Source organism: Elephas maximus, chromosome 3, assembly GCF_024166365.1.
Source record: "Elephas maximus indicus isolate mEleMax1 chromosome 3, mEleMax1 primary haplotype, whole genome shotgun sequence".
Taxonomy (NCBI): domain Eukaryota; kingdom Metazoa; phylum Chordata; class Mammalia; order Proboscidea; family Elephantidae; genus Elephas; species Elephas maximus.
Genome location: NC_064821.1, coordinates 8,202,277 through 8,217,569, shown reverse-complemented (window position 1 = coordinate 8,217,569; position 15,293 = coordinate 8,202,277). Strand labels below are relative to the sequence as shown.

The 15,293-nt window shown below is 52.7% G+C and overlaps 1 protein-coding gene across 2 annotated transcripts in view; it reads right to left on the bottom strand.

Annotated features, from left to right (window-relative positions):
• Window positions 1–15,293, bottom strand: part of KDM4B (lysine demethylase 4B) — a 226,417-nt gene that overhangs the window by 50,670 nt on the left and 160,454 nt on the right. For both annotated transcript variants that reach the window (XM_049876484.1, XM_049876486.1), the window contains exon 10: window positions 1,239–1,435. In XM_049876484.1, coding sequence (XP_049732441.1) covers window positions 1,239–1,435 — 197 coding nt within the window. The remainder of the gene's footprint in view (window positions 1–1,238; window positions 1,436–15,293) is intronic.

Here is a 15,293-nt window from a genome sequence, read left to right as displayed (position 1 = left end):
GCCCTTTACGCACTGTCTGTGGCGGCTTTCCCGTGACAGCGGCAGGGTGGAGTGGCTGCGTCAGAGACCGATGGCCACAGAGCTGTTAACACTGAGGCGCCGGCAGAGGAGCTGGCCCTGCGCTGTGCCCCCGCCCCGCCGCCACCCACCACTCACACACAGGGCCCCCAGGGGTTGGCTGGGTGCTCCCTGGGCACCAAGAGGCTTTCTCCTTGGGCTCTGTCAGCAGACCACATCCACGAGCAGACCCAGACTCTTGAGCCCAGACACTTCCCAGAGAAGGACCAAAACGGGGACAGACCATAAGAGGCGGACACGGGTTGCCGGGGGGCAGAGGGGGCTGCACCACTCGCCACCGTCCCTCTTGGCAGGAAGCTGGTTTCCTCATCAGCCGAGCCAGGCCCCAAGTCTTCTTGGCCAAGACCCAGGACCCTGTGCCCGTCCCTAACTCCCCATGGACACTGTGCACTGGCTCTGGGGGTGCAGGGTATGGGAGAAGACTGTGAGGCCCCAAGGCAGGATCTTGGCAGTCACAGCCACGACTGCAAATCTGGGGCACCACATGAGGAACCACTGGGCCAAGGGCAGAAGTGACCAGCCCCACAGAACGGGGGCCCGCCTGTCACCCCGGGGTCTCTCGGAGCCAAGAGGGGGCTGAGTGGCCCCAAAACAGCAGAAGCAGGGCTCTTGTTCCACAACCCTGTATGTGACTGACAGGTCCTCCCCCCTCCCATGGAGAGATGCATGCAGCCAAGGGGCAGCCTGCTGGGAGCGTGTGACAGAGAAGTGGGAGACCTGTGTCTCTGGACAACACAGACCCCCGCTCCTTAAGGCCCACCGGCTGCAAAAAGGTGGGCCCAGGAAAATGCCCTCTGCTTCAGAAAGAGCAGAGAGAAAGAGGAGGAGAGAGAGGGAGGGTGGAGAGGGGAAAGGAGGAGGAAAGAGAGGAGGAGGAAAGAGAGGGGAGAGAAAGAGGAAGAGAGAGGAAGAAGGAGAGAAGAGGAGGAAAGGGGGGGGGAGGAAGAGGGAGAAGGAGGAGAAGGAGAGAGACGGAGAAGGAGAAGGGGAGAAAAGGGGAGAGAAACAGGAGGAGAGAGGGAGGGGACGGCCCAGTGCGTCAGTCAGCGGTTGTCTGTCCTGGGAGGTAGCCTGGAAGAGAGGCGCACCCTGGGATGGGGGTAGGATCACTGACGTTACACGTTACACGTTACACGGAGCGTCCTGCCGCGGGCACTCACCTGCGCAGGAGCTTGGCCTTGAGCGAGGCTCGGGACGCGCTCCAGGAGCTGAGTGCCGGGCTGCTGAGGGCGGTGGGCCGTGTGTGATCGAGCACCGTCAGGTCCTTGCCCTGCTTCCACTGCTCGTACCGCTCGGGCTGCAGGATGCGCACGAAGATGTCCATGGAGATCTTCACCATGTCCTTCCGGCACGTGCACTGCGGGTGGGGACGAGCGTGAGGCCCGCCTGCAGGTCCCTGTCTCTCCCCACTGGCCAGGCCTGCGCCGAGGCCGGGGGGCTCTGCACCCCAGTGCGGCGGGCCTGTCCCCAGACCCTGCCGCTTTGTCTACCACCTGCGGCCACCCACACCTTTCTCTAGGACTTCTGCAGTGGCGAGACAAGACGTGGCCACTTCTCTCCCCAGGTAAAGGCGAGGCTGCCGTACAGTGGGAGCCGCCGCGGAGCGGCCTCTGACTCACGCCAGCCCACGCGTGTCTGAGTGGGGCCATGCTCCACAGGGCTCTCACTGGCTGGTTTTAGGAAGCAGATCACCAGGGCTTCGTCCGCAGCACCTCTGAGTGGACTGACCTCCGACCTTTCAGTTAGCGGCCAAGCGCGTAATCATCTCTACCGCTCAGGGACTCGGGCTCCTGTATGACTCTCCAACTGCGAACCCCTGGTCTACCCCCAGAGTTACGACAGTCACCTAGCAGGAATCCCTGGGTGACGCCAACAACCAACGCACTTGGCTGTGAACCAAAAGGTTGGAGGGTTAAGTCCACCCAGAGGTGCCTCAGAAGAAAGGCCTGGCAATCTACTGCAAAATCAGCCACTGAAAACCCTGTGAAGTACAGTTCTGCTCGGACCCTCCCGGGGCTCTGTGAGTTAGGGTGGACTTGCTGGCGAGCAGGTTTTTAACCACCCAATGCGTGCTGAAGAAAACCAGAGCTTTGCCCTGTGCTGATGAGGGCTAGGAAGCCAGGAGGGCAGAGCTCAGGCTTCCTCAGAGGAGGCCTCCGGGCCAAGTAGTCTGAGCTTGGCCGCTTGTGTCAGTGCAAAGAGAAGTCTCCCTCCAGTCAGACACGCAGGCCCCCGAGCCGCCAGGACCGTGAGAGCTACCTTCTGATAGCAGAAAGAGGAAGACAGCTGGCAGACCTGCACTGCCGACAGAAAAACAAACAAGCACGATTCCCAGAAGGTGTGAGGTGCCTGTGCGTGACCGCCCACCTGTGCCAGGAGCCCTGCTTCCACAGCCCCCTGGTCGTCGCTCCCTCTTCCTCAGCCAGGAGGAAGGAAAGACAGAGGAAAAGACTTATCTCAACAAGGCAACTGTGTCCCCTAGCCCTGACCAGCCTTCCAAACATCCCTCAATTTGCTCCGGAACCACTGACATATTTAGGACCCCAAATCTGAGGCTGCTGGGGGTGGGTGGGGAGGCAGAACAGAACGTCTGGGGACTCCCTGCAGACCCCTGCCCCGTCCCCACGGCCACCATGTGGCAGACGCCTCTCCCAGGTGGGAGCCAAGTGGCACCTTCTGCTGGCTCTCAGAGCCCAGACTCAGCGACAGTAATAACCCGGCCACGCTGAGCGGAAGGGAATATTTATGGCCAAGCGATTTCCAGCAAACTCAATTCATTTAACGAAAAATGGTGCAGAAGAGCGGGGCTGGCGGTGTCATCTGGCCACCGAGTGGTGGGGCACAGATGGTGCCTGAGCTTCAGATCCTGGCCCGGCTGAGTCTCCCCGGAGTCGCCACGGACGACAGCTGAAGGGGTTTGTATCGAGTGGCTTTGCAATTGCTTTTCCTTAAGCAATTAGGGGGGGCACCCGTGTGCACCTGTGGCCGCTAAGCCCAGCTCCCATTTATCCTCTGCCCAGGGCAGCCGCCCCAACCAGGGCAAAGCTGTCTGCCTGAGCCCATCCTTGACGACAGGGCCTCAGGCTCCCCTCAAGGATGACAGTGGCTGGGAACACTCATAACCACGTCCTCTGCGGGCTCCAGCTCATGGGGTTTGTTTTCACTGGTGGGAGGCTGGGGTTTGGGGAGAATAGCCTCCTGGGGAGGTCCCTGTGTGGTGTAAATGGTTCGTGCTGGACTACTAACCTAAAGGCTGGTGTTTGAACCCACCCAGCAGTGCTGCAGAAGGTAGGCCTGGCAATCTGCACCTGTAAAGATCACGGCCAAAAGAACCCTGTGAGGCACACGAGGTCACCACGAATCATACGCTACTCCACATCAATGAGTCTGGTTTGATTTCGGGCTCCCAGGAGGAAGAAAGGGATAGCCTCACAGATGTGGGTCCTGTCCATGGTCACTTCTGTGGCTGGGCAGCTGAGCTTGGGGGCATGGGCACCACAGACACGGAGCCTCGCCTCAGCTTACTAGTGCAGGAAAGAAGGCTGCCAGGACCTACGTGAAGATCTACTTTCTCAAAGCCAGCTGCCAGGGACCGAAGAACTGGGCCTCACTATAGTGACTGCCTGGCTGTCTAGATCAGGGACATGTTCCCGAGCAGGGGCCGGCCCCTCAAGGCCCACGATCAGAGTGGCACCAACAGCAGCCAAGCACCCGAAATCTGACAGGGACATGTGTGGACGCCACGTGCGACCCTGTCCCGTGGCTTATGAGCCGCTCACCGTCTGGGGGAGGCAAGGAGACTCGGAGGTAGGGGAGGCCTAGGGCAGCACTCCATCACCCGTGAGGAAACGGAGGAAACCACCCTCACAGATGCCGCTGATGAGGCCCTGACTGCAGACTCCTCTCACCAGGCCCCCACGTGGTCTGGGATCCCCCCGTGTTACCCAAGTTAATGGTCTCTGACTGATCTAAATTCTTGCTCCCCAACTTAGTGTCCTTGTCAGCCTCGTGACAGAGATGGAACGAGCCCTCCAAAGGGACCTTGGCTGTGTCATTAGTTTCTGATGGAGAAATCAGGCCCCAATCGGGGAGAAGGAGGGTTGAGCGGCTGCAGGCTGAGCACGCCCCAGAGCCCTGTGTACTGGTGCCACCACAGCATCAAGCGCTCCAAGAGCCCCGAGCGGCTGGGTAATGAGGACAGGCCCGGGCGGGAGATGGTTGCTCAAATCTGCTCCAGCCAAAGGCAGGGGGGCCAGTAATTGCCTCAGTGCTGAGTGGGGCATCTGGGGACAGACAGGGGAAAAGCTAGACATGTGGCGGGGGAGGGAGCAGGACAGCCTCTGTGCTGAGACAAGCTGTGGCTCCCACGGGGCCAGCCTGGCCTGCCTGTGGGCTCAGCCTGTTCCTGCTGCACTCTCAGCCCACCAGGGCTCTGGGATGAGCCTGGCCCCGTGTCCTCCTCCATGTTTCCCGAGTGATGCTGGCTGTCAGCAGAGCGAAGGGTCCCACCCAGGACGAGGCGGGGCGCCCCTCTCGCACCCCTCAGGCCCCAGGAGCAGGCCGCCCTCTCTGCGGGGCCTTCCATCAGAGAGGCCTGGAGGTGCACCCCGACATGCCACCCACCAGAGCCCCTGCCTCAATAAGCCATCCATTGGCAGAGTGCTCTCAATGGCACTCCTGAGCAGAGAACAAGCGCTGCTCAGAGCCTCTGACAGCAGCAATGAAAAGCAGCTGGTCCCAGAGGAAAAGGGACGCCCCCAGAGATCCTCCCCCAGCCCACAGACAGGCCCACTCCTGGAAGAAGCAAACGCCCACGATGGAGAAAGATGCTTGAGACGGCTGCACTCTGACACACCTCGGACACATGCAGGACACGGCTTCTCTGGCTTTAAGCGAACTTGTTCCCTGACCTCCCCTGCCAGCCATTCAGCCGGAGGCAGTAAGAGCTTCAGACAAAGGCACCCTAGGCTTCATTACCAAGAAAAAAAACACACGCACTGCCAAAGCCTTAGCCACTCTGTACACAAACCACGGGCTGATGGAATAAATGACAGTGCTGCTCAGCGACACCGCCTGCTGCTGCTAAGGTCTGGTTTAGAGAATCATTTAAATGACAGCAGCATCCTGGCGACATATCTGTTATCTGAAGAAGTACAAAATGTGCAGTCGTGAATACAGCCCGGTCCCAATTATGAGCAGAAATCTTTAGAACAAGACAAGGAAATGCATCAAAACACCAACCGTGGGTCTTTCGATTGTGGGTTGAAATCGTTTTGGTGGTGTTTATTCTTCTAGACCGCACTATTGAGTTGGTGACCATGTAAGCCAGGGTTTGGCACATATGCCCCAAGGGCCAAATCAAACCTGTGCTTGTAAATAAAGTTTTATTGGCACACGGCCACCCCCATTCATTTCTGTATTGTTAATGGAGGCTTTCACATTGTAATGGCAGAGCTGAGTAGTCTTGATGGAGACGGTCTGGCTGCAGAGCCAAAGCTACTCACTAGCTAGTCCTTTGTAGGAAGTGTGCCGACACCTAATTTAAGTCATACAACAATTTGTTCTTGCTGTTAGCTGCCCTTGAAACAGCATTGACTCATGGCGACCTTATATACAACGGAACGAAACGAAACGCGCCGCCCAGTCCTGCATCGCCCTCACCATCACTGCACGTTCGAGTCCACTGTTGAGGCTATTGTGACAATCCAGCTCACTGAGGGTCTCCCTTGCCCTTGCTGGCCCTCTACTTCATCGAATATGATGTCGTTTCCTAGGGGTCAGTCTCTCCTGATGCCATGTCCAAAGCAAGCAAGTCGGACAATGTTCTGTTGGGATCCGCAGGTTTTCATCAGCTAATTTTTGGAAAGAGATCACCAGGCCTTTCTTCCTAGACTATCTTTGGAAGCTCTGCTGAAACCTGTCCTCCACGAGTGGACCCTTCTGGTATTTGAAATAATGGTGGCATAGCTTCCAGCATCACAGCAACATGCAAGACACTGCGTTAAGACAAACTGACAGACAGGTGGTGGAAAATAATTTTTACAAGGTAACTAACCAGAGGTCAAAGGACCTCAGTGGCCACCCTCCCATGTGCCGACTTTAGCGGCCCATACAGGTGGTGGTAGACATGTCCGCGTGAAGACCTGCAGCACCCTCCTTCTTTTCTGAGCTTGGTGGCCACACTGGTTTCTGAATCTCTCACCCCCACGGCCAGAAGCACTTGTGAAGGCCCAGCCTCAGGCGCGGCCTCCTCAGGGCACCTGCCCGCCATATCTCCGGCCAAAGCCAGGGCTGCTCACCCTGGGCATGCAGCCCTCAGAGCCCAAAGGGATGCAAAAATGCCTGAGCTTCACCTACAGGGGGCCCTGACCTGCCCCCTGGGTGGGGCTCAGGGCAGACCTCAAACAGGATGGGGGCTGGGGGGTGCAGCCTGAGCACACGCCTGCTACCCAGGGCCAGGGCCTCCCCTCCCAGCACACCAGCCGGTTCCAGGCCCCCAGGTCCCTGCTGGATTTCACACACTCTGGCTGGGACTGCCCTAGTTTTTTCTTTCTTTCTTTTTTTTCAATGAACCCAGACACTCACAAATGGAAGAATACAGGACTCTAGGTCCCTGGAATGGCATCTAAGGATTCAGGCCTCATTTACTAAGAAGTACTACGCCGGGGCCTGTTTCAGAGTATGAAACCGTACAGCCTGGGAGGTGGGTTTTTTTTGTTCTATTTACTAAGAAGTACTACGCCGGGGCCTGTTTCAGAGTATGAAAACCTTTCAGCCTGGGAGGTGGGGGCTTTTTTTGTTCTATTTTTTGTGGGAGTGGTGGGGTAGTAGCCGGGGGTATCTATTTTCTGACAGAATTCAGTTCCAATATGCTACAACTAAAAGCAGTAATATCTTGTAAGCAGCCAGTGGATGACACAGGGGCAGTGGTGGCTCAGTGGCAGAATTCTCGGCTTCCACGCAGGAGACCTGGGTTCGACTCCTGGCCGATGCGCCTCACGCACAGCCGTCACCCATCTGTCGGTGGAGGCTGGCACGTTGCCGTGAGGCTGAACAGTTTTCAGCAGAGCTTTTTTTTCCAGACTAAGAAGGACTAGGAAGGAAGGCCTGGTGATCCATTTCTGAAAATCTGCCACTGAAAACCCCAGAGATGACAACGGTGCAATTCACAACCGATCATGGGGATGGTGTAGGACCAGGCAGTGTTTTGTGCCTTTGTGCATGAGATCACGTGAGTCGGGAGCCGACGCGACAGCAGCCAACAGCAACAAGTGACGATGCCAAATGAGATGGAAATGACAAGCGTAAAGCTCCCCGAAAGACTCCATTATACAGCAGAGCTCTGGGGAGCAATCCTGTTAGACTCCAGAACTCTCCAACCCAGAGCAGAAAACATGTTCCTAGGGTCTTTAATTTCCCCAGGTTTGGGAGGCTTAAAAAAAAAAAGGTACTAATCTTAGATTAGATTCTGCAATTATGGCCATAAAAACCAGAGCAAAATGGTCTCACACTTTTAGCTCAAAAGGAGTCCTGTCTACCAGTCGGAAGGCTTATGCATTCGGAATTAATCAGCTGAATTAATGTGGCTGCGCCAAGAGCGTGGGGCCTGCCCTGGAGCAGTTCCCGCTATAACTGGGGAGACGGAATATTACACATGGAAAGGCCGGGAACCAGTCGGGAGCTCGTAGACAGGGCCCTGTCATGTTTACTCAACTAAGGGCTCCCCGCGGTGGTGGGGGCGGGGGGCTGTACACACAGGAGCACCTACCGTGCACCTCAGCCCAGCCCTGTGGCCACCGCGGGCTCCTCGGCAACTTGGGGGATCTGGCCAGCCTCCCAGTCACCCCTGGAGGTTATCAGATGCTCTCTGGCCCAAGAAGTGCCACGGGGGAGGGCAGGGCAAAAGCAGGCTGGGGTGAGGCTGGGGGAACCAGTTGTTGTGGGGCTGACCCTGTCTCATGGAGACCCCTGAGCGTCCGAGTAGAACTGTGCTCCACAGGGTTTTCAATGGCTGATTTTTTAGAAGTAGACCACCAGGTGTCTTAGGCTGGGCTCTCTACGGGAGCGAACCCAGTGAAGCATATACACAAACACACAGAGAGAGAGAGAGAGAGAAAGATCTGTTTCAAGGACATGGCTAATGCAGTTGCGGACGCTAGGCAAGTCCTAAAGCCGTGGATCAGGTGTCAGGCCGCAGGCTTCTCCTGATTCACATGGTTGCAGGAGCTGAAGAACCCAAAATCAGCAGCTCAGGTGGCAGGCTGCTGGCTCATGTCCCCAGAACCAGAGGTCAGAGGATGACGAGTTGGACGCAGGATCAAGAGAGGGTGAGCATTCCCAGAACATCCACGTATACTGGGTGCGGGCCACACTCCCAAGGAAGTGCCTTTCAACTGACTGGCTGCTCACATCAGATCATAAAATAGAGGATCATTACATAATATCTGCCAAACCACTGACAATCATGGCCCAGCCAAATTGACATATAACCTTAACCATCCCAGTCCGCCCCTTGTCAACTTGGCACCTGTACACATCTCCTTAGACCAAACATAATCTCAAAATAAGAACGATTATTAAGTCATGCTTGCACCTAACATGATACTACTAACATGCATACCACCAAAAACTCACTGGTTCCATTTACACCTTAAATTTTATAACAAGTAATGGAACAATGGAGAACGAAAACAAAGATATGTGCTACCCACACGCACACACACACACACACACACAAACAAAACAAGAAAGAAAGACTCCAATCACAGTCCTCATTTCTGCACCTGGTGACATGGTCATAGTCAGTATTCAGAACTGCCTTTTCCACCACCGTTCCACATTCCCCTTGCTCTCAGCAAGCACCTCAGCTGGTCACGGTTCTTTGCCTGGTGGAGTGACCCAAGCCTTCATTCCTGAAAGGTCTGGGCCATTAGCAGTCATGTCAGAATTGGGTTGCTGCAGTTTTCCGTTGACTTTCATCACAGGTCATGGTAGTATGCCCAAGGGATCATCCGTACTCCAGACATACTCTTCTTTACCTCTACTAACAGCTCGATTTCCCCTTGGTAATCAACCTGGTAGCTCCCTTTGCCTGTTGATCCAGAGGCATGCGAAGCCCCAGTGGCCGGGTGATATCGGTCAAACCTCCAGCTCAGTCGAATCGGTGCTGTCTCTCCATGTGGAAGGACCACTCCCTTTGGAACTAAGACCTCCAGACCCACAGAGCGTAGGGTGGCGGAACAGGAAGCGAAAATTTTGTGAGTGTGCCACTAGGGTAACCGTGAGTAGTGCCACTCCCATTTCTACCCCTTGATTCCTGGGCCCATGAATCCTGGCTATGGGAGAAACACCACCATATACTGGATGCTGGTTCGAGCACATACAGCCTCCTGGAGAACACTGCCCCAACCCTGCAGGGTACTGGCACCTAGCTGGCACTGTAACTGTGTCTTTAGAAGGCCATTCCATCATTCTATCAAGCCAGCTGCCGCAGGATGAAAGGGAACATGGTAAGACCAGTGAATTCTACGAGCACGGGCTCACTGCAGCACTTCATTTGCTGTGAAGTGAGTCCCTGGACCTGAGGCAATGCTGTGTGGGATACCACGATGGTGGATAAGGCATTCTGTAAGTCCATGGATGGTAGTTTTGGCAGAAGCACTGTGTGCAGGAAAGACAAATCCATATCCAGAGTAAGTGTCTATTCCAGTAAGAACAAAATGATGCCCTTCCCATGATGGAAGTGGTCCAGTATAATCAACCTGCCACCAGCTGCTGGCTGATCACCTCGAGGAATGGTGCCATATCAGGGACTCAGTGCTAGTCTCTGCTGCTGGCAGACTGGGCACTCAGCAGTGGCTGTAGCCAAGTCGGCCTTGGTGAGCAGAAGTCTGTGTTGCTGGGCTCATGCATAACCTCCGTCCCTGCCACCACGGTCACTTTGTTCCTGAGCCCATGAATAAAAGAGCGGCCAGGGAAGGAGGCTGACTAGTATCCACAGAACACGTCATCCTAACCCCTTGATAGCTAAAATACTCCTCTGTCAAGGTCACCCTTCGGTGAGCATTCACACAAGACACAAATATCTTCACTTCTTTGGCCCACTCAGAGAGGGCCATGTGCACGCCTCTTCCCCGACCTCCTTGTCTCCAATATTCCAGTCATGTTCTTTCCAAGCCCCTGACCATCCAGCCATATCACTGGCCACAGCCCGTGAAATCAGTATACAATCGCACATCTGGCCATTTCTCCTCCCAAGCAAAGTGAACAACCAGATGCATGGCTCCAAGTTCTGCCCATTGGGAGGATTTCCCTTCACCACTGTCCTTCAGGGAGGTCCCAGAAAGGGGCCGCAGTGCTGCTGCTGTCCACTTTTGATTGGTGTCTGCATATCACATGGAACCATCTGTAAACCAGGCACGAGTTTCCTCTTCCTCAGTCAGCTGATCATAGGAGCTCCCCATGAGGCCACAGGTGCAGACCAGGAGAGGGCAGGTAATGTGACAGGAGTGGAGGCCATGGGTATTTGGGCACTTCCTCATGCAACTTACTTGTGCCTTCAGGTCCTGCTTGGGCCCCATTTCACATATACCACTTCCATTTAATGAGGGTGCTGCTGTGAACGTCCAACTCTGTGACTCTGTGCGCCAGACAACACCCAGTTCAGGACCTGCAATTCAGGCTGCATGGTGACTTTGTGTCCCATGGTTAAGCATTCAGTCTCCACTAGGGCCCAGTAACAAGCCAAAAGGTGTTTCTCAAAAGGAGAGTAGTTATCTACAGAGGATGGCAGGGCTCTACTCCAAAATCCTACGGACCTGCCAAAGACTCCAAAGAGCATCTCTATCTGCCACTAACACTTCAAGAACCATTGGGATCAGCCGGATCATATGGCCCAACTGGCAGAGCGGCTTGCATGGCAGCCTGAACCTGTTGCAGAGCCTTCTCTTGGTCTGGGCCCCACTCAAAACTAGCAGCTTTTCAAGTCACTTGATAGTAGGCCAGAGTAGCACACCCAAATGAGGGATATGTTGCCTCCAAAACCCAAAGAGGCTCACCACGTGTGGTGCCTCCTTTTTAGTTGTGGGAGGGGTCAGATCCAACAACTTATCCTTCACTTAGGAAGGAATATCTCGACATGCCCCACACCACTGGACCCCTAGAAATTTCACTGAGGTGGAAGGCGCCTGAATTTTTGTGGGATTAACTTCCCAACCTCTGGCACACAAATGTTTTACCAATAAGCCCAGAGTCATTGACACTTCTTCCTTACTGGGTCCAATCAGCGTATTGTTATCAACGTAATGGACCAGTGTGACACCTTATAGAAGGGAAAGCTGATCAAGGTCCCTGTGGACTAATGACATAAGGCTGGAAAGTTGATGTAGCCCTGAGTAGGACAGTGAAGGTGTATTGCTGGCCTTGCCAGCTGAAGGCAAACTACTTCTGGTGGTCCTTTGAAACAGGTATGGAGAAAAAGGCATTGGCCAGATAACAGCTACATACCAGGTACATACCAGGCATGAGGAAGTGGCCCAAATGCCCAAGTACCAATTTGTTCAAGCAATAAAACCACATCTGGAATAGCAGCTGCAATTGCTATCACCACCTGGTTAAATTTATGACAATCCACTGTTATTCTCCAAGATCCATCTGTTTTTCACACAGGCCAAATAGGTGAGTTGAATGAGTATGTGGTGGGAATCGCTACGCCTGTATCCTTCGACTCCTCAGTGGTGGAGGTAATATCGGCAATCCCTCCAGGAATAAGTACTACCTTTGGTTTACTATTTTCCTAGATAAAGGCAGTTCTAATGGCTTCCACTTGGCTTTCCCTATTATATGTCAGGGATACAATTCTATAACTGGGGAAATCGCTATAGGATGATGGGGTTTGGGGACTCACTGTGAGAGAGACCTGATCTAAAAAAAAAAAAAAAAAAAAAGAAAGTTTTTTTTTTTTTTTTTGTGGCTCCATGAATAACCTGACCTCCACACAGCCCCACTCTGACTGGTGGGCCATAGTGACGTTTTGGGTCTCCTGGAATTACCGTAAATTCAGAGCCAGTATCCAGTAATCCCTGAAAAGTCTGATTATTTCCTTTTTCTCAATGAACAGTCAGTCATAGATTAAATTGTGTCCCCCCAAAATATCTGTCAATTTGGCTAGGCCATGATTCCTAGTATTGTGTACCCGTCCTCCATTTTGTGATCAGATGTAACTGTCTTCCATTTTGTGGTATTGTGTAATTATCCCCCATTTTGTGTTGATAACTAAGACAGTCACTCTTGTAAAGGTCTCAGATCCCGTTGAGGAAGGCTAGAAGAAAGATTAACAGGATAATCTGTGCAGTGGAGGACTTCCTCAAGGGGATCCAACCTCTCCTTCATTCAAGGGCTGTGGGTCTGTAAACTCCCTCAAGTCTGGAAATTGATGAGGGAGCCGTGACTCTCCACTCTGGTGATTCATGTTAGATTGCCATTCACTTGACCTAGAATTCTTCCGTTTGTACAAAGCAAGTAAATATTTAGATTTCCCATCTATTTCACTCCTAGGGACATCGTGACTAAGGTGCGCCAACAGCATAAGTCCATATGAGTCAGGCTACTCTGATTACTGCTTTGGGTCTCTCTGCTGTCCATTATGGTAACCACATCCACTTTGTGTTTGTCGATTGAATGTCACCACTTGATCCAATCAGCCCCACTGTAGTTAAAACAAAACCAAACCCATTGCCGTCAAGTTGATTCCAGCTCATAGTGACCCTACAGGACAGAACAGAACTGCCCCGTAGAGTTTCCAAGGAGCGCCTGGTGGACTTGAACTGCTGACCTTTTGGTCAGCAGCTATAGCACTTAACCGCTATATCGCCAGGGTTTCCCCATTGCAGTTAGGTGTCTTAATTCAGTTAGGGCCGTTTCCACTGTCAAATCTGCCTTACACAAAATAGCAATCACAGCAGTCTTCAAGGGTGCTAGGGCTCCCTTCGCAAATTTACCGTTGTGGTAAAAGGTGTATCCTCTGGGCACTTCATGGGCAAGACTGTGGGTCTAACCTCATAAATCCACTCTAATATGCCAATTTCCCTAAGACTTTGGATACCTTCTTCTACAGTACACCAATCAGGTCTGGCATTTCAACCTGATTTAGTGTAACCACTGCTTAATCCATGCTTCAGCGAACCAACCACATAAACTACTAGATCCTCTTCTAACCTCTGGAGCTGAAACATGGAATGAAGAATCTATGCTTAGTGAGCCTGTATCAATAAACTCAGACAGGTCCAACTTTATGTTCCTTGCACCATTATCCCACGCCCTTAACAGCCATTCTCACAAATATGTTTGTATAGGTTAGAAATATCAAGCAGTTCTTTTGCAGTGTAGCGTACCTCGTCCTGGGTCACACTTTGTACTTTACCTCTTGGGGCTCGATGGGACTTAAGTCCAGTTATAGGTCTAGAAGCAAAAATGGGTGGTGGGGGTGGGTTCTGGGGACATTGAACAATGTCTTGCAAGGCATCTGCCTCAGGCAATGCCCCAGACGATATCTCAGACAAAGATTCTTTGGGCAAGGCTGGGTTAATCTCATCAGATGGGGGTGGAAGGGATAATGATTTTACTGGGGAAAGCGGCTTAGCAAGCAAAGATAGAGTAATCTCTTCACATGGGAGTGAAGAGGCTGGTTCTGTTGGCAGGAGTGATTCAACAGAATTTAGGGACTCAATGTTCCCAGCTTCCTGATTATCTGCTCATATGTTCCCATCCCAAGCTTCAGAACCCCATTTTTTCCCAACCAATGACCTCAGTTTAACTTCAGGTACCATCCAAGGTTGGGAATTCAACTGGCATTGTAATTCAGCCACTCTTACAATAAGACCCTGGGTTTGGTTTTCAGCAATATCAGCTCTGATACTACAAGAAATAAGGCTTTTTTTTTTTTCAGGGCACAAGTGGCAAATTTCAGGTCTTGTATGGGGTGCTTCAGCTGTGACTCTGAAGTTTTGAGCTAATCCCCTTCTTTCACTACTTTGTCTCGCGAAAGTAGGACCGACCAACCAGCTTCTTTAGGCTTCTCATTCTGACACAGTTGTAGACAAGTATCAAATACATAATCACCCAGAGCCTTGTCTCTCACAAATATTTGCTCCACTGGTGATGATATTTTGTGTATTTCTATTGCCACCTCATGCCATGGATTTGAGGCAGGGTCATCAGTGCCTTTAAGACTAGAAAGACTTGTGAACCAGTTCACAAAACTTATCCTCACAGTTTTGTTCTTCTAGAACCACTCTCAGTACCATATATCTTAGGCCAGGTTCTCTAGAAAGGCAAAACCAGTGAAGTGTGTATATACAGTATGCATATATAGAGAGGGAGAGAGGAAGGGAGAGAAATATATATATGTGTGTGTATATATATATATATATAATTTATAAAGAGACGGAGTTCAAGGAAATGGCTCAGGTGGTTGTAGAGGCTGGCAAGGCCCAAATCTGTGGGTCAGGAATCAGGCTGGAGGCTTCCCCTGACTCATGAGGTTGCAGGGCCTGACAAACCCAAAACTGGCAGGTCAGATAGCAGGCTGCTGGCTCACGTTCCAAGAACCAGAGGTCAGAGGATGATGAGATGGATGTAGGATTGAGAGAGGGTGAGCTTTGCCAGAACAACTCAATATATCAGATACAGGCCATACACCCAAGGAAACTCCTCTTTCAACTGACTGGCTGCTCATAACAGATCACAAAATGGACGATGATTACATAATATCTGTGAAACCACTAAGAATCACGGCCTAGTCAATCTGATACATAATCTTAACCATCACACCAAGCCTTTCTTCTGAGGCATCTCTGGATGGACTCGAACCACCAACCTTTAAGTTAGCAGCTGAGTGCGTTCACCATTTGTGCTATCCAGGGGTGGAGGCTGGGGCACGTACCCTGTTACTGAGCCATATGGGCTCACCAAGGTCCTCTCTGAGCTATGCTGGGGGGCAGGCTGGCGCAACGAGTAGCTTGTCACCTGCCAGGCCATCTGCCAGTGCAGGGCTCTGCAGAAGGCAGCCATTCTCATGACACCGCTGGGAGGGGGTGTAGGGAGCACAGGGGAACAGGTTCCATGCAGCCTGTGCCCCCAGGGCGAAGTCCCTGGCCCCCGGCTCGGTCCTTGTTTACATCACACACCATCTCCCCGACATAGAGCTCCCTGACTCT